The 19,029-nt window shown below is 40.5% G+C and overlaps 1 protein-coding gene across 2 annotated transcripts; it reads left to right on the top strand.

Annotated features, from left to right (window-relative positions):
* Nucleotides 1-7,129: 7,129 nt before the first annotated feature.
* On the top strand, nucleotides 7,130-11,829 carry LOC117560063 (ADP-ribosylation factor-like protein 4D). Of its 2 annotated transcripts, none has more exons than XM_034236817.1 (3): nucleotides 7,130-7,279; nucleotides 8,600-9,250; nucleotides 10,888-11,829. In XM_034236817.1, the coding sequence occupies exons 2-3, from the start codon at nucleotides 8,807-8,809 to the stop codon at nucleotides 11,050-11,052; spliced, it is 609 nt and encodes a 202-aa protein (XP_034092708.1). In that variant the 5' UTR covers nucleotides 7,130-7,279; nucleotides 8,600-8,806; the 3' UTR covers nucleotides 11,053-11,829. The 2 variants fall into 2 exon arrangements, with proteins under 2 accessions (XP_034092708.1, XP_034092707.1); XM_034236816.1 differs by having other exon boundaries at nucleotides 8,597-9,250.
* The last annotated feature ends 7,200 nt before the right edge of the window (nucleotides 11,830-19,029 follow it).

The raw sequence follows: 19,029 nt of genomic DNA, 5'->3' as shown, positions 1-19,029 counted from the left end.
AATGTGGAACACTAATCCATCATCATGTGAAATGTTGAGTTAATTTAAATAATCACCTATGGGTTGAAGTCAAATTAACATTAACATTAGAACTAAAGTCAGTAAAAATTGGACTTGCACGGATCAGAATCTAAGCAATACACCATTTTCCCAGCTCTGTAATGAAAAGGATAACAAGATTAGGTACATTACGGGAGTGTTAAAACATCCAAACATGCACACATGTCTTATTCTAGCAGAGATTAGAGGACAGGTCTAATGTTGTGAACAAAATTATCAAGTCAAAGTTTTATTTATTTTATCTTATGTACCACATTTAATTCAATAATTAATCCTGAATTACTAATAACCCTAAAAAAAGCAACAATTGACAATGTGGATAAGGTGAACACTTCCAAAGTGTGTGTGTGTGTGTGTGTGTGTGGTGTGTGTGTGTGTGTGTGTGTGTGTGTGTGTGTGTGTGTGTGTGTGTGTGGTGTGTGTGTGTGTGTGTGTGTGTGTGTGTGTGTGTGTGTGTGTGTGTGTGTGTGTGTGTGTGTGTGTGTGTGTGTGTGTGTGTGGGTGTGTGTGTGTGTGGGTGGGTGGGTGGGTGGGTGGGTGTGTGTGTGTGTGTGTGTGTGTGTGTGTGTGTGTGTGTGGGTGTGTTTGAGTGTGGTGTGCGTATGTGTGTGAGCAGCTTGTCTGCCCAAGGTTAAAACATTTGGGACAGCAGTGAGAATGTTATGAGGCAAAATGTGTTGCTTAGACTGAACTCGAAGGAAAGCAGACTGGAACATTGTAAATAAATCAAAACACTTGTACATTCATTAAAGACATTTGACATTCAGCTTGAGCTGGGTTCAATACTTTCTTTATGGTATTTAAATTGAGCTCAAGTAGAACCCCTTCATGGATTTGGCTTGCAACACAAAGTGATACTGATCTCTGTCTGTTAGGATTTGGAAGTCTCATGTTTTATTGTGTGGGCCTGTGAAGGAGAGGCTCCTGGAAAACAACATCTGTCTTCGAACTGCAATTACTGATCTTAAAAAGATTGCAACATTATACTTCTTTAAAAAATTGCTCAATTCATTTATTCACATTTATTATACAATAAAAACTTCAACAAATATATTGATCCTGGCTTAACCAGCGACCTCTAACTTGTCAGTAGTTTAACAACTATTTTAATTTTAGTAATGTCTATAGAGACCAATTGGTTGATACGTGTTGTGTTGTGTTGTGACACAAGTCACAGCAGCAAGAGTTTTGTGTTAAATGATGAGGGGGCGTTTTGCACCCCGGGCCGCTGTTTGGTATAGTGTACGCTGTGACGTAATAACTCTTCTTTCTTTTCTTTTTTTCGAGGGAAGGGGTGGGGGTCAGAGGGCCAAGGTATAAAAGTCACGGCTCGCCACTGGTATTGAGTCAGCTTTTGGAAAGTTATCCAAATTGACCGGCTGATTGTTGAAATATTGTGTTTGTTAATGTGTTTTGGCGTGTTTTAGTTTTATTGTTTCCATTGTTCACGGATGATTAGATGCTATAATTGCTAAGTTAGTTGAACAGAATTACTGTATGTTTCCTGCCATTACAAAAAAGTTATTTTTAAGATCTATTTCTATTAAATATAGGAGTTAGATTTACTACAGCTCCCTCTGGTGGATAAAAGTGAGAATTACAACAGCGCACTCTGCTGGTTGTACTAAATTGTTGCATACATCACATTAGCAGTGGTGACTGGTCATTCGGGGCAGGTGGGGCACAGCCCCACCTAGTGTCAGCAGAAAGTATTACAAATAATGATTACAAAAAAATGCAACAAATAAATTAAAAAATATATAAAATATATTTTAAGATCATGTTTAATCATCTGATTCGTCTGTACATTGCTGTTTTAGTCTGTGTTCTTCTAATTAGTGTCTACAGTGTGTGCCTATTGAGCTGTTTGAGCCATGTGGGACAAAACCCGATCATGCCCCTCCCTCTCACTGTCTAAGCGAATGGTGACTGTAAAAACTACACTGCGCATGCTCAGAATATTTTCCTATTTAATGTGTGTGGCAAAAAAATAATGACCATAGGGGCATAGAGCTGCCATCCCCACCATACGTCATCTCACATCATTCAGAGCTGATTGGCTGTAAGTACGTGTGCCGCGAAAAGTGTGGTGTGTGAAGAGGAGACGAGAGAGCTGCAGTGACGCATCCTAAAACCCGGAAGTAAGCTGCGCATGGCTTCCCTCGACAAAAAAAGCAATGAGATTTCTCCATAGGATTTTAGAAAATAGCTCCAAATAAGATCTGTGGGAAACGTAGCTGTTAGATAAATGCACGTTTTGTTCAGCCGGATAATATCCACATGTCTACCCTACTTTTATAATTTTCGAATCATAAAGCAATCATTTAGATTTATGATAGACTTTTGAAACTACAAGAAGATAAGGAGGACTTTTACAAAAAAGTAATAGAGATTTTTGTCCAGAAGGATAGGCAAATGGACTTCATCTTCAAGTCAAGGTAAGACTTCAATTGTATTGAAAATGGGATCTTACTAAGAGAGAACAATTCAATATTTAAATGATAAAATTACATTTTTTGGGTATCCTTTTGTTGAACTGTCTGTTTAAAATGAATTGAAGCATCAGACTAAAAAAGCTTTTGAAAATAATATTATATTTTGATTTAGGTCAAAATATAATATTTGTAAACCTGAAGAAGTCAGCGCCAGTGCCATCACCAGCCATGAACCTCACTGCAGAAGCTTATAGACATCTAAGTTGTTTGTGCCCCACCACTTTTGTACATATAAAAACGCCACTGCACATTAGGAATAATTAATAAAGGCATCACATAACTCATTTTAGTCAGAACTACGATTACGTACTGGAGTTTAATTTCAAGTATTAGTTAATACATTCTTTACCAGATTACATGTGGTTTCTAAATTCTAAATTGGAATCCATAACACATAGTATTTTGGCAAAGACTGTAGTGTACATTGGTCTTGTAATTGAGGTATTGTAGTCAACACATTTTATGACATTAATAGTGTTTCATTAACACTAGTGTACATTGATACACTGTTTATTTTTTCATTATTCATATTTTTCTAACTCAAATTCAGATTTTAAAGTTAAAAGCATTACACATAATATTTGTTCATAAACTCTAGTGTACATTGATACACTGTGCATTCTAATCTTTCATAATTAATATACTTTTTAATATTCGTATTTTCAGATTCTCAGATTTTAAAGTTAAAATTCATTACATTATTATTTCATAAACTCTAGTGTGTATAAACACACTGGTGTTTGATGTACTGTATTACATTTAAATATATTCTGGAAAGTTAGAAAAGTTACATTTCAATTAATATGTTTACGTAAAATACATGGCACATCATATTATTTCAAGACTCGAGAATACATTTGATACTCTGTTGTTTGAACTCATGCATTACAATTAACGTGTTTTTTACATTATAAATTCAATTTGATTGCTAACAGTTAAAAGCACCCACATAACATTTTATTTACATTTTCAAATTTATTTGTGAGTTTGCAAATCTTTTCAATGCGTTTGTGGATGTTGTTTTACATTTACAAATCACATATTTACACACAAATCATTTGTATGTTCACACAAATAATTATGACATATCTAAGCTGCCTTTCCTCCTGCAGACAAGAGAGGGCGCTACTATCCTGTGCAAAGAGGACTGGTGCTGCTCTGGGATCAGTTCAGCAGAATGACCCCCTCTGGATTAGCAGGAGAGAGAAGTGGAGTTGTGTTTGGATGGGCTTGTATTCAGGATGAGTACTTTCAACAGGAGTGAGGAATGATGGCTTCAGTCTGGATGAATAACAGAAGAGAGTGTTCGCAGGTTTCAATGAGCCTGAGAAATACACACATGCTTTTTGTAAAGGTGTTAGAGCAAAGGGGCTGCCATGTTTTGATTCAGTGGTTCAGTGCCTTGCTCAAGGACACTTCGGCAGTACACACAATGTCTTTGTTTTACTTGGACTCGAACCAGTGATCATCCAGTTCCTTCAGACTGAATTGAAATGCTTAACTAGTTCTGGTCCATGATTTGGGATTATGAGTTGTATTATCTTCTGTTTACAGATACTACTCCTGTTCTGCAGATACAATATGCAGCTTCATGTTTAACTGAATAATCACAAAACTCCCAACTGAGACACGGATGAAAACTAAGCAAACTCCATGCCAACAGAGCGTTCATGATAAGACGGCTATCTTATCTTATCCCGAAACTACATGTGTTTCTTCCTTAATTGGAAAAATAAATCATATTATAAAAAACCTTATTACATTTTAAATGTTTGGTGTAACAAGTCTTACAGTTTTGTCTAAAATTAAATTAAATATATGCTAAATTGAGAATGAGATATAAAAATATCTGACTAAATGGTTCCGACCATTTGCTGCCAGCGTGTAATACTTGTATGCTTCTGACAACAGCATCATCCCATGTCCTTCCTTCTACTCGTCTAATTGTCCACGCAGGATCAAACAGCACCAACAAATGTAAAAAAGAATGTGTGATGATTATATTTGGTGTCTTTGTTTTAATACACTTCTACTCATGTTAGATGCTGCCAGGCTTCCACAACAAGCATCCCGGCTCCAGTTCGTCAGTCTATAGGTCATGTCTTGTTACAAACACACACATTTGCACACCCATTGCATTACCATGATGAGTGTTGGGTATCAAGGGAGAAGCACGTAAATCATTATGATGCAAATCCATACTTCTGCCCCATTGTGTCCCAGATGGCTCTCACTGAGCCTGATGACTTTCTGTCACTGAGAGGAAACTTTATCAGTCGGATCCTTTCAATTTCAACACATGTTGCTCCGAGGTGAAACAGAAATATTGATTATTCTGAATATAAGTATTCATTTTGCTTGTTGTACTGGATTTCATGCACTTTCTCTTAGGGACTGTATGAAAATGCATCAAGACATCTGGAGCTGTTCTGTCACTCACTGCAGTCTGTCATCACAATACTTGATTCATCCTAGAGGAAATTGGGTTGAGTTGCTCTATGTCGAACCAATAAATAAAATATAAATAATTTAAAAAACCTAGAATAAAAATATGTATATAAACATAAGAATTTAAAGTTAGAATGAGTATTAAAAAATAATTTCAAAAATGTATATTTAGATATTATGATTTATAGTAAAATGTTCAATAAAAGATCAAATAAAATAGAATAAAAAATATATTTAAACATAAGACATTATAGTTACAATAAGCAATACAAAATAAAAATAATAATACAATTAATGTACACAAACAAAATAAGTTAAAGTTAAATGTCCTATAAAAGATCAAATAAAAGATGTATTTAAACATAAGAAGTTTCAGCACCTTGTTGAACATACAGTATATAATGTATATTACAATAAATACACTGGTGTTTTAGTCCTTGGGGTTTAGTTCGCTTGATTTCAGATAAATCAGCTCCAGTGTACAGAAAGAACTCCGGCTCATGAATATTCGACGTTTCATTGTCACTAGGTTAGGTACATGTCACAGAACTCACCATCTCTCAGTGTGAACTGTCTGATTCATGTCCAGACTCGCCCCAGCCCCCTCCTGCTCATGGACCCCTCTGTCAGCTGGGACATGTCCGGGTGGGGCTAATGGGTCAAATGCTCATTAAAGGCTGGTAAAAACTCAAATATCTAATATTAAAATATAAATTGTTATCGAGAATTAAAGAATACAAAAAATTGTGTTAAATCAAATATTGTTGGGTAAGGACATGTTCCAAGGCTTGTTAACTGCATTATTTCAAACATTTTGGATACGGTTTTCTGAATTCTGGAACAAACAACAACGTCTTTAGTTTAGTTTGGCTCTCTGTTTGCTGATCATTTCACTTTTGTAAAAAGCAATAGCATCTCCAGAAACTCTCAACTAAATGTTTTAAATTGATATAACACTATTGAATTATAGGATTCATTTTGCCGTAGAATGATGGACAAGCTGTAGAATACAGTAAGGGTAGGAGCTTCTGCATGATGATGACAAAGAGAGATAAAGTCTCTGAAGACCCTCCCAAAAAAGTTATAGTAACTTTAAAGTAGAATAAACATTCCCAGGAGCATGAGGTCACCTATCGGGAGTCAAAAGTAAATACTCATGAAGCCATACTTGAATTATGCAGTTTCATTGTTTGTTCTCTGTTATTCAGAATTGTTTTGACTTTATTGACACCTTTAGTTTCGCCTACGCTTTGAGGTTCCATTTAAACCTGTAATCATGACAACATGATGCAGATACATTGTTACAAATAAAACAGTGATCAGATGTAACTGAGATTTTGTTTCATTATGACATTCCTTGTTTTTCTAATAAGGTTTGCACACCTACTTCTTCCCTTTGCTGTCAAACAATTCAACAACTGCTCTTTTAAGATTCCAATCATTAGAAAAGGCTGAAAAGATTCCGACCTTGTAAAGAAAAGAAAGAACCAACAGGGAACATAGGATAATACAGACTTTATTTAGATAGCTTTTGTCTTCCATTTCTAATTACAATTAACATAGATTTATTAGCATAAACATAATGACATACAGTATTTTTCAGGCTTTGTACAAAAAATGACAATTAAGACTTTTGGAAAATATTGTTGTGTTTATTTATATACATTTGAATGTGTTTCATTTACAAGGAAAACAATGTGACTTGTTTGGGGCTTGAACAAACAAATTCGACTAACTCACTAACTAACTAACTAACTAACTAACTAACTAACCCATTCCTTAACCCTATAACGTGACATAAGAAAAGGAACAACATGATTGATATTGGCGAATTGATTATTGGAAAAGAGACGTGAGACCTGGTGTAAATTGAGAAGTTCAGTCTGATTCAGTCATGTTGTACCAGGCAGATACACACTTCCCTGCTTTAATACAGCTTTTAATTTTACATTTTTCAATTGTCAGATGTATTAAAATGTAGATGATGTATAGGCTATTAGATAATTTTGGTAAAGAGTGTTTCGGACATTATGGGCATTCCCTCTCTCTCTCTCTTTGCCCCTCCCACGGCTCTGACGTCAGCAGCGGGGGTTCGCTCGTGCTTCTTACAGCGCTGCCTCCATCCCGCTGCCAGTCTTCGTCGGACCAACCTGGGAGCAGTATCAGTCCTGCGGCTTTAAAAACATATCGGGATTATTTGGCGTTAAAACTTGGATACTGTTCGACAATTCGTTTTACTGCAACAACAAGCTCAACAATATTGGAAGTGCTCACAGGTGAGATATATCAGCAGTTTTACAACAAATAACCTACGTGTGTTGACTTATAGCGGAGCTGTGTGTCCTTCCGCTGCGAAGAGACAGAAAATAAAGCTGCCTACTTTTCCCATTGAATTTTAACTATGTTATTCAATCGTTACTTGTTTTTTTGTACTATTACTTATAAAACATGTATGCACACATGTTTTCTATGTATTTTTCCTGGGTTGCTCGTGTTTGAATCTGTCTTAGTTATCGAATTACATACCGGAGCGTGTACAGCCTGGGTATATAACTAGCTGCAGTTAGCATTAGCATTAGTTGAGAATACTTTTTCTTAAAGACCTTTTTATTGGAAACAGACTTGTACAACAACATGACTTTCATAGTTTTATAAGAAAAAGTCGAAAAGGTACAAGAGCATACAGAAGACAATAATAAACATAAACACAATGGACTAATCATTATACCTACAAAGGGCTAGGACTTTTTACATACATCTCTTTTTAAATTGTGCTTAATAGTTTAATTGCATTTCTATTTTTAATTCATTTAATGTTTTAAAAAAAAATGAAGGAACTGATTTGGAAATACATAAAATGTAGGGTTTGCTCTTATACATGTTGATGTATGCATATCAAACATACATAGAATAACTATGATTGACTATAAGGTTGTCTAAAGTGAGCCGTTTTGAGAAAGAATTTGTAAATCACAATTTTTTTGGGAAAAGCCAATCATCCACATCAAGCAATAAAGCCTCAAAATGCATACAAACAGAAACAAGTTTAAACAGTTGTTTCAGGACAACCGCATAATACACATGTTTAGGTTCTAGACCAAATCGCTGTTCAATGATGGATGAACACCGATTTAGATAAGTTGATAATACAAACAGGCTTTGCAGGATTCTCCTCTGCTGGAAGCTGTTTTTCCAGTTGTGTGCAGGAGACGGCTAGAACCAGGAACACACCGCACACACACACCACACACACACACACATTATGGCCCACAATAACTCCTGTCCTGCAAATGGCTCACTATTCATTGTCAGAACAAAAAGATAAGCTGCAATATAAAACTAAAGCTTTAAATGTTTAACCTGTTCCGTTTATACAAAAGGGAGTTAGTTTAATCAGATCAACATTTACAAAATAGTTTTTGTAAACGGTGAACCCAGCAGCATGTTATGATGTTTTAAAAGTTAAAAGTGTAATTGAAGCAGTGGATTTGAGCTGCACTAAAAGTCTGCCAGACTAATTACTGGCAGCCCTTGTTAAAACAACTGTCTGATGTCTCCCCTCCCCCTTGTCTCTCATGTCCTCTGTCCTGCAGCAGCCTTTGAACTGAGGCCAGGAGTGTGCCCTGCTCTCCAGCCAAACGACTCCTCCTTCTCTCTCCCGTCTCCTCCAAAGTGACACACTTTTTTTTGTTGCTGTCAAGGACACTGATTGCACGTGAATCTCAGGGAGACAGTGGGAGTTCATCTGACTCTCAAGTCCTATAAATCTCAGGAAGGAATATCTCCCTTTACAGGAGCTAAACATGGGGAACCAGTTAACAGAAATCGCCCCCAACCCCCCGTTCCTCCCCAGCTTCCAGTCTTTACACATTGTGGTGATTGGTCTGGACTCTGCAGGGAAAACCGCCCTCCTCTACAGACTCAAGCTGCGGGAGTTTGTGGAGACGATCCCCACCAAAGGCTTCAACATGGAGCGGATTAAAGTGTCCATGGGGAACTCCAAAAGCAACAGCACCACGTTACAGGTGTGGGACGTGGGCGGCCAGGACAAACTGCGGCCCCTCTGGAAGTCCTACACCAGGAGGACAGACGGGCTGGTGTTCGTGGTGGATTCTGCCGAGTCGGAGCGCATGGAGGAGGCCAAAGTGGAGCTGCACAGGATCGCCCGGTCCGCAGAGAACCAGGGGGTGCCGCTGCTGGTTCTGGCAAACAAACAGGACCTGGATGGAGCCGCTTCAGCTGCAGAGGTAATTATTGTTGCGTGAGTGGCTTGGTGTTGTTGTATAGAGCTGAATTATTGCTCATTTAATAAGTGGGTTAACATTCAAATATATATAGATTCATTTAGCCAATTAGTTCAATGAAGTATCGACCTACAATTCCAAGCATACTCCGGTTTTCCAATGCAAGGGTTGACTGCATGCCGTGTAGGGATGTCCCGATCACCTTGTTTTGCTCCCGATCCGATTCCGATCATTTGATTTTGACAATCTGCCGATACCGATTTTTCCCGATCCGATCTTTATGCATTAAGAGAGAAAACAGGTAACAGATAACGGCTGGCCATCCAACGCGATGAGTTCAGCTCTCTTGGCTGATATTGTTTTGGCCTTTTCACTGTTCTGGGGCCGTTTCTCTTTCCTTTTGAAAGTGTCGGTTGTGTCAGTGCCGTTCCCTGAGTGGCCGCTGTGTACTCGTCTTGTTGGTGTTGGTTTCTCAGGTAGCGTATTAGATTGGTCGTGTTGAACGCAGCTCTGTTCTTTCCACCACGTGGAACCTCCTTCTTGCAAACATTGCATCTGGCTGTTACACTGCCTTCGCTTTACATTTTATAATACTTCCAAACTCCTGACATTTTCTCTGTCCCGAGTCCCGAGTCACCAGCTGAACGTAGCCTCTCGTTAGCTTACTGCTACTATTAGACACTGCGCCCACTCTGTTGCCAGCTTTGAGAGGAATAAGCACAGGACTGAAAACAAGCCCAAAAGAAGCAACACATACATGATGTTGTGTCATTTTAAACCAAAACTAAGGCCTCAGGATGACTTTAAGACGTGAACATGGTCATTTTTGTTTTGTAACATTAAATAAAAAATAATAAAAATATTTTATAAATAAAAAAAATCCCGATCCCCGATTTTTTTTCTCCCGATTCCGATCTTTTGAAAATCACGTGATCGGCTCCGATCCCCGATCACGTGATCGGATCGGGACATCTCTAATGCCGTGTATCCGTATCTTCGTAGGGTGAACAAAACGAGACATTTGAAGAGGTTTAACAGGCTCTGTTAAATGATGAGGTGCACTTTTACTATGTTGTGGTGTTTTGTAGAAGAAGTATTACTTTAGTATTTGATTTGCAGCTCCAGCCAAAGTGAGTGATAGTATCTCAACAACAGTAATGAATGAAGATTAGAAACTATGGCCAGAGATACGTTCTCAGATAGACTGCATGTGTGTTATTTTACTTACCAGTACTAGCAGCACAGATGGTAAATGGCAAACAATACGACAAACATCATACAGTAGAACAGGGTTTCCCAGGAACAAAATAATTGTAAAACACTGTACCAGTTTTTAAAACTGACTCAAGGGCAGCAACTATTTATTTTCCATAGTTGATTAAAATGCCTAGAAAATGCAAAAAGAAGTCCCTCACAGTTGACTCGTTCAGATGGCTTGTGTCTGTTCATCAGCCTTCAGAAAACCCAAATGTGTACTAAATGTGTTTAAGTCCATAATTGAAGATATTACTAAACCTGTTGTGTTCCTGTTCCTGTCATTACGTTACTGTCAGCAGTTTTGTTCTGCAGGGATCCGTGGCTTGAAAGTGATCAGATTTGGTAGAATGTGTGTGACTGACACATCCTGTCCCCTGTTTCAGGTGGAGAAGGTTCTGGCTCTCCATGAGCTCAGCTCGTCCACCCTGCTCCACACTCAGGGCTGCTCTGCGCTGGACGGCCAGGGCCTGCAGCCCGGCCTGGAGAAGCTGTACGAGATGATCCTGAAGAGGAAGAAGATGCTCCGAAACAGCAAGAAGAAGAGATGAGGCGGAGGCTCCATAGACGTTACTTTTTGAACCGCTACCTGTCTGAGGGCCTTCTCAGCAGACCCATCTGACACTTTTGGAACTTAAGCAAGTGAAACCAGAGGGATGTCTCCAACCAAGATCAAGGTTCTCCAGTCTGTTCCAAACACCTTCCTTCACTCTGGACAGTGGACAGAGCTGCTTCCTTTGGGACAGGGTCTGCTCCTTAGCACTCCCCCCTCTCCCCTCTCCCACCCTTAAAGGGGCACGGTATAGAGCTTCAGCTCCAGAGGGGGCTCAGAGGAAAACGTGCAATGTATATGAACTGATGCACTCACTGCAAAATTGAATAATATTTGAACCCCTGCTTGTATAAACAGTAGAGGCAACAGAAAGCTGCAGGCCTGGTCTGATCAGAGCTCCTGTCAACTTTCAATGTCACACTTTACTACAAATCCCTATGTTGCATGACGTTCACCCAAATATCTGCTTGGGAATATTTAGACAACGCTTTTGTTGATCAAAAGAAGACTATTTAGTTTAGTAACCGCCCTGTTATATAAATGTCATTGGGACTGTAGTTGACATGTGCCACCAGCGTGACGTTTACAGCCTGCAGACGCGCAAGTTCACAGTGTTTCTCACTCCTCACCAAAGTTATTTCTGCCTGTCACAGTTCGGTGTATTTCAGGGTTGGCTGAATGGTTGGTTGGTAAATTCAAACAAGACATAGTTTTTATATTGTGTACGTTTTGTAAAGTGTCAACATGAATAAATTATTGAGTAACTTTGGCATTATTTGCTGGAAATGTGTCTTTTTTTTAAGGACAGCTAATCAGACGGGATAATGTCACTGACCTTAATAATGACGGCCTTAATATCCACAGACTTGTCAGAACATGCCTTCAGGCGTGAGCTGCTGCTGTTCTTTGGAAACTATCAGTGACTCATGCCCACAGGTTGTTACACATTACATATACAGCTGGAAGAGGGAGTGGACAACACAAGTGAAACATCACCTGTGTAATGTGAAGAAATCCACTGGCAACGAAATTCAGTGAAACTGTGTGTAAGGTGTTGAATCAACCCTACAGTAAATTGTGGTTTGTATGTCTTGGAATTTGACATTTAAAGGGGACCTATCATGCAAAATGCACTTTTTGATGTCTTTTATACATAAATATGTGTCCCCGGTGTGTCAGGGAACTGACGCAGTGGCAGAAAATAAAACCCTCTCTCTTTTCCTCCGTGCACAAATCTCTAAAAATGGGGGAACAACGGAGCTGATCCAGATTTGCCCACGTGGGTGGACCAAGCGGCAAACTCTGGGGAATAGCCGGGACGCCAATACGGAAGTGCCACACACTGCAGTTCATATATTGGCCGAAAGGCGATGACTGCAGAAATGAGCAATTTCCATAGACCCCCATGTTAAAATGCCCAATTTGCCCAATACAGCAGAAAAAACATGTTTCTACCCATGGATGTGTAACCCAAATGTCCCGTAGCCTCTCTGAACACCCTGGGACTCTGCGTTGTGTTTGTTATTGGTGATGGGATGTTATGCAGAGGGGTGGAAAACAGGACACAGTAGATCGGATTGCGGTGGAGACACTGAGTAGTGATTTATTCTTCACAATGGCAGCTCTTCTGACACACCTTTTGCGGAGTGAATACAAACATTAGCCCATTAGCTACATGCTAACCAATACAATAACCAAATGAACAGACAAAACATAAACATCTCATTCCCAAACATACACAAACGGGTAAATAAACATTTAAACTAACCCATTAATTAAATAAATGGAATGTTTGGACGTTTTAACATAATGTGTACAATTATTTGCCGCCATTAACACTGCTCACCTTTTGCGGAGTGAATACAAACATTAGCGCTAAGATGGCGGCCGCACCCAGAACAACAAGAGAAATACGGTGTCCCACAATGGACAAAAAACAACAATTTTCTAGGCAACAGCAACACCTAGTGGCCTGTCAAGGCTGTTACCTTACAGATGCAATAAATATTATTATGGATATAGTTAGATTCCACCTTCATGATTATGGATCTGTGAGTGAATTGTGTTCTAGCGCGACCCTTTTATTTTTATTAGGTCTTAAAGTGTTTGCATACATTAGGGCGTGGTCACATTGAGTGACGGCTTTGTCAAGTGCCTGCCGCTGTTTGCTTCTCGTCTCTCTGCTAGCTGCTCCGTGAAGCTAGCTACAGGGACTCTGCCTGCTCAGCTCATCCAGGGAACACAACTTGACCCCGGCCGTGGTTGTTTGTTCTTCATGCTTATATATCGGACTATTGTGACTCGCTCTGCGGTTAAAACAGACGGTGCATTACATTACATTGCATTTAGCTGACGCTTTTATCCAAAGCCACTTACAATAAGTACATTCGACCAGGAAGACACAACCTTGAAGAAAACAGAATCATATAAGTACATCAGGTTTCATAGAGCCAAACATTTCAAGTGCTACTCAACTGGCTTTAGATAAGCCAGTCCTTTATTAGTATAAAAGTGCTTCGTTAATAGTTCTAACGCTCGAAGTGGAGTCGAAAGAGATGAGTTTTCAGTTTGCGCCGGAAGATGTGCAAGCTATCTTCCGTCCTGATGTCAATGGGGAGCTCATTCCACCATCTTGAAGCCAGGACAGCAAACCCACGTGTTTTCGCCGATGGGAACTTGGGTCCCCCTCGCAGCGAGGGCGCAACGAGTCGTTTGGCTGATGCAGAGCGTAGTGCACGCGCTGGGGTGTACGGTTTAACCATGTCCTGGATGTAGGAAGGGCCAGATCCATTCGCAGCATGGTAAGCAAGTACCAGTGTCTTGAAGTGGATTCTGGGAGGGGATCTAAAGTAATGCTTTAAAATTCAGATTAGATTAATGTCTACCATTTTCTTAAATTCATGGTAGTTTCAGTAATCCCATGGTAATTGAGGACAGAAGTTATCTAAATGACTAATGTCATCTTTATGGCTTTCAGAAAGGACAGGAGACCGACAGGTGACTATCAAAGGACTAGCAGCAGCAGCAGCAGCAGCATGATGATGATGATGTTAAATGTGTTGTTTTAGGAACATCCATTGCAAATACATGGAATTCAATAAACATTGAATAGCATATCATGCAGTTTGTCTGTGCCTTTTCCTCCGTGTTGTCCTGGTTTGCTGTGCTGCCTCCTAGTCGCCACCATGGTTTGCTGTGCTGCCTCCTAGTCGCCACCATGGTTTGCTGTGCTGCCTGGGGATGCTCAAATCGCTCCGAGAAAGGAGTACGAATGTACGGCTTCCCCACTGACACAGAGCGGAGGAAAAAATGGCTGGCTCAAGTCAGCAGGAGCAATTTCACGACCAACAGCAAACAAATATGTGAGGTAATTATATACAAACACTGCATTTGCACTTTTTCACAAAACGAAAACCACACCATTGGGAAAGCTTAATGTTTTGTTTAATACAAAAAAACAGGGAAAGGCTTGAAAAACACAGAGTTGAGACTCAGGGTGCAGGGTGAGGGTCTCAGTGCAGGTATTCAGGCTCCATTGAATCCCCCTCTGGTTCTTGTGCTGAAAGAGGGATAAACAGACAGGAGAAAGGGTTATACACACCTATATAGCACACCTATTGGATGGGAAATTGCCTTGGGGAGATAAGGTGTGGTCTTTGTTCCCAACTGAAGTTATGGAACTTTATTATTTGTGAGTTTAACAAAGTATGACAAATGGCATCACTAACAGATGTGATATGAATTTCTATAAAGTTGTCTCACATTCTTGGTCATATTGTATATACAGTATGTAAGTGGAGTGAATCCTGGCCACCCCAAACACCCTCACCACGGGCGCCCAAACAATTTTAGAACATTAAGAAAAAAATGTTTAAGTAACCTTTCATCATTCATCAAGAATTAACATTAATAGGACGTTATATTGATAATGTACTCACTAAACTTACAATTAATTTAACTTATTTTCTTCCAAAAGTTAATTACCCAAAGCCTCTGTACACACCCTTCTATTTACATGTGATGGTTTGGTCCTGCCTTCAAACGCGGTGCAGCACCGCCGGCACTTCTAGCAGAGTGAGAGCATGTTAGGAGCAGGGATGCTAGTACTTACGTGTGAAACATGTCTCAACGACTCACAAAGTCAGGCTTTCAAAAGAGAAAAGAAAGGAGAGAAAGAGAGAGGAACTAAAGGGCGACAATATGTCACCCAGTTTTTCAAAGAAAAGGTGGGTGTGGAAATTAGTCTGTTAGCTAAGCTTAGTCCATTGTAAATAATAATTGTTATGTTTTTTTTTTTACTAAGCTGACATTAAGTAGGCTACTGTTAATATCTATACAGGTTTTTAATTTCATTCCTCTTTTAGCTGACATTTAGTAAATGCAGGTACATTTTTAGCAGCTATTCATACTAAATCAGTTGTCCCTCCCCCTGGTGCCACTTAGCAGCCCTGTCCCCCCATAAGTGTTATATTTTCACAGCTCAGTGTCAGTAAATATTGTGCAGTTAGTATTGGACTACAAGATAGATGCTGGGATAGATAGGGCTGCACCAATCATCGAAATGTTATCAAAACTGCAGTATGGCCTACAATAGTGAACTGCATTTTTTTTTAAAGACTACATATGTGGTAAAATACCATTTTGACTGAAGAATTTTGGAGCTGCAGAGATACCCCCGCCTATAATGCATTTCTGTTTCACTGTAAGTCCATATAATTGCAATGTTCCAAAACATGTAGCCCTAGGTGAGGTCTAAGAAAAGTAGTTAAGGGGTTTGGCTTTATTTGTCCAGTCCTTGCCTTTTTAAATATAGATTAAATAAAAGATTTAGATTACAGATGACTGGCAACAGGAGTTTGTTCTGGTAGGAGGAGTTGTGGATCAAACAGGTTTGACGTCGGGAGAGGCTCCAAGTTGTACTGATACCGGAGCATGGACTACTTTTGATGTTGGAATCAATAGTATGTTGCCATGAAATAAGCGGGATAGGGTTAGCAAAGTGTGTATCAATCAATCAATCAATTTATTTATATAGCCCAATATCACAAATGTTACATTTGTCTCAGTGGTCTTCACTGTACAGAATATCAGTATGACAATACGACACCCTCTGTCCTTACACCCTCACATCGTACAAGGAAAAACTTCTGGAGAAAACCCACAGTTTAAAGGGAACATGGGAGAAACCTCAGGGAGAGCAACAGAGGAGGGATCCCTCTCCCAGGACGGACAGACGTGCAATAGATGCCGTGTGTACATTGAAAAGATAATACATTTGCAACATAGGTAGTCCAAATGTTTGGAAATGCATGTGTGTATAATAGGAAGATGAATCCACGAGGATATCCATCCAGGACTTATGATCCAGGACCACAGCCACGACTCAAGATCCAGGGCTCGCGATCCAGGACACAGGACCGCAGGATCATCCATGACTCCGGATCCCGGCGTATATAGACACCAAAAATAAAGAAATTTGGGGAAGCTGGGTTAATCGGAACATGAGAGTACACAGGTATATACAGAGAGAAGGAAGAAGTAAGATGTCCCCCGACAAACTAAGCCTATAGCAGCAAAACTAGGCTGAATCTAATCAGCCCTAACTATAAGCTTTATCAAAAAGGAAGGTCTTAAGCGCACTCTTAAAAACGGATAGGGTGTCTGCCGCCCGAACACAAACTGGAAGCTGATTCCACAAATGTGGAGCTTGATAAGAAAAGGCTCTGGCTCCCATTGTACTTGTATTCAGTGTACTATTTGTACAGCATGTCTACAGAATGCATAGCTGTCCTGAGGGCCGACCTTCAACATGTTGTCAGAGAGTGGAGGAATAGAACAAATGGGGAGAATGGTGCACACGTGTCCTTGAAATGATTTATGTCAAAGGTCTATGACTGAAAGCATGTGATGCATTTCTCTTTGTGTTTACCATCATGTTCAACACCAAAACATTATTTTATCAACTCTTTAAATGATTAAGGCACTTGTAGATGACAAAGTAGTGTGCACATGTGTGGAGTCATGATACATTGTGTTATTCAAAAGAAGTTAAAAGAATAGCACAAATCAGGATTAGCATTTCATAAATATTTCAAGGAGAAATGAAAGCAAGGCCTTGGGCAAGGTAGAGAAAAAACACTGCACACAGAAAAACAAGTAATGAAACATGAAAATGGAAAAGGCGCTTCTGCATGATAATGAGCTGCGTTTCATCTCTGATATCAGAGCTGTGGTGAGTCTGACCCTCCTGAATCCAGAGAGTGAAGATCAGCCACACAGGAATGTGAAGGCAGCCCCCACCCACATGTCCTCTTATGGCGCGTTTCCACTGCAGCGGGTAGCCCCGTTTAAGCGTCCTTAACCGTCCTCAAGCGGCCAGGCCGGTTTTTGGTGGCGTTTCCATATTGCCTAGTACCGGCCAGCGGGTACTTTTTCCCTCTTTTTCCGGCCTCATAAAATCGTGGTTCCCTCAGACCAGGGCCAGGGCTGAACTAGTGACGTCAACACTCTCGACTGCTGATTGGTCAGAGAGAATCGTCACAAGATTGCGCGCAAGTTCATCCCTAGCGTCGCATATATATCTAGAAGCAAGCTTGCAGCATTTTTATACACAGCATTTTGTAAACGGAGGAGCTACAAAAATGGCTACTTCTAAGAAAAGCACACCGTGGTCGACCGAGGAGGTGACGACGTTCCTACATCTCATTGGGGATGATCAAATCCAGCGGGAGCTCGACGGAACAACTCGAAATGTGACCAAAAACAAAGCCGATCGCCCCGCCTACACTGCGTTGCTACCCCAGGTCCTAAACTAATGGAAATGCGCCACGGCCTGGGCCGGCCAGCGAGGCAGCCCGAGGCCAGAGCGAGGACGCTTAGGGACGCTTAAACGGGGCTACCCCGCTGCAGTGGAAACGCGCCATTAGGCTGCTCTCTGGTACCAAATGCCCCCCCCCCCCTTTTGTTTAATCTCCACCACTTTACTGTTGCCCCTTTCACACCAACGCGGTTCCCGTTCTAGCTCCGTACTAGAGCTTTTCTGGTTCGGAACCGGTTTTTCTTTTCAGACACCGTTTTGTTCACACCGCCCAGAGCCCGACTGGTGCCGTCATGGCTGCGTCATGACGTCACAGTTTACGTCGCTGATTTTCTCCCCAACGGTGCCGGGTCGTTGATCGTGTTGCTTTTAATCATACGAAGCCACATTAAATTAAATAACGACTTCTCCAACCTTGTACTTTTCTCCAGAGTGCCGTGGTTCATTGTTTATTAATGTGTTTCAGCGGCATTTACCGACCGCTGCAGTGCTGCTCGCTGTTCGGCATCAAAACGCTGTTAGGAAAGTTTCTCTGGTATACAATGTGTGATGTTAGCATAGCAACCAAAGCTAAACTGACTATCTTGACTACTTGTTGCTATCCTATTGTGGCATAAGCCGTTTTCTACAGGCACATTTGACCGGCGTATTTTTCATTATGATTCTACTTGTGATAGTCGGACATGACAACCTGTGCAGCCCATGTATTGATTCCATCCGATAGCTGCTATAATACAAAACAAAACATCTGCCTCTCTCCACAATGATCAATAATAACGAACGGATGGTCAAAGTAAGGTACAAATAAACAGAATCACACGAAAGCCTGGTTAGTGTTGCCTGACTTTATAAAGTGTGTTTTTTTAATAAGTGTGTGGTTGCGTTCTAGTCACTTTGCTCAGCGCTACTGCTTGTTACAACTTTAATTTGCCATACTCGCCATAAACTGTTATTGCTCAGGTTGATGCGGTGATGGAAAACAGCCCAGTTGAGATGGCAGGGCTGATGGAGGGTTCGTGGATAGTCCTGGGAGTGTGGCAGAGAGGAGCCCAGTCGGGGTATTCCGGAGCGGTGATTCCACGGATAGCAGAGCACGACGGTGAGCTCGTTTTGCTAATGGCAGGACGGCAGAGGCTAGGAGCTAAACAGCAGCCAAAC

This window comes from Gymnodraco acuticeps, unplaced genomic scaffold (assembly GCF_902827175.1).
Source record: "Gymnodraco acuticeps unplaced genomic scaffold, fGymAcu1.1, whole genome shotgun sequence".
Taxonomy (NCBI): Eukaryota; Metazoa; Chordata; class Actinopteri; order Perciformes; family Bathydraconidae; genus Gymnodraco; species Gymnodraco acuticeps.
This window is presented reverse-complemented; position numbering and strand designations above follow the sequence as displayed.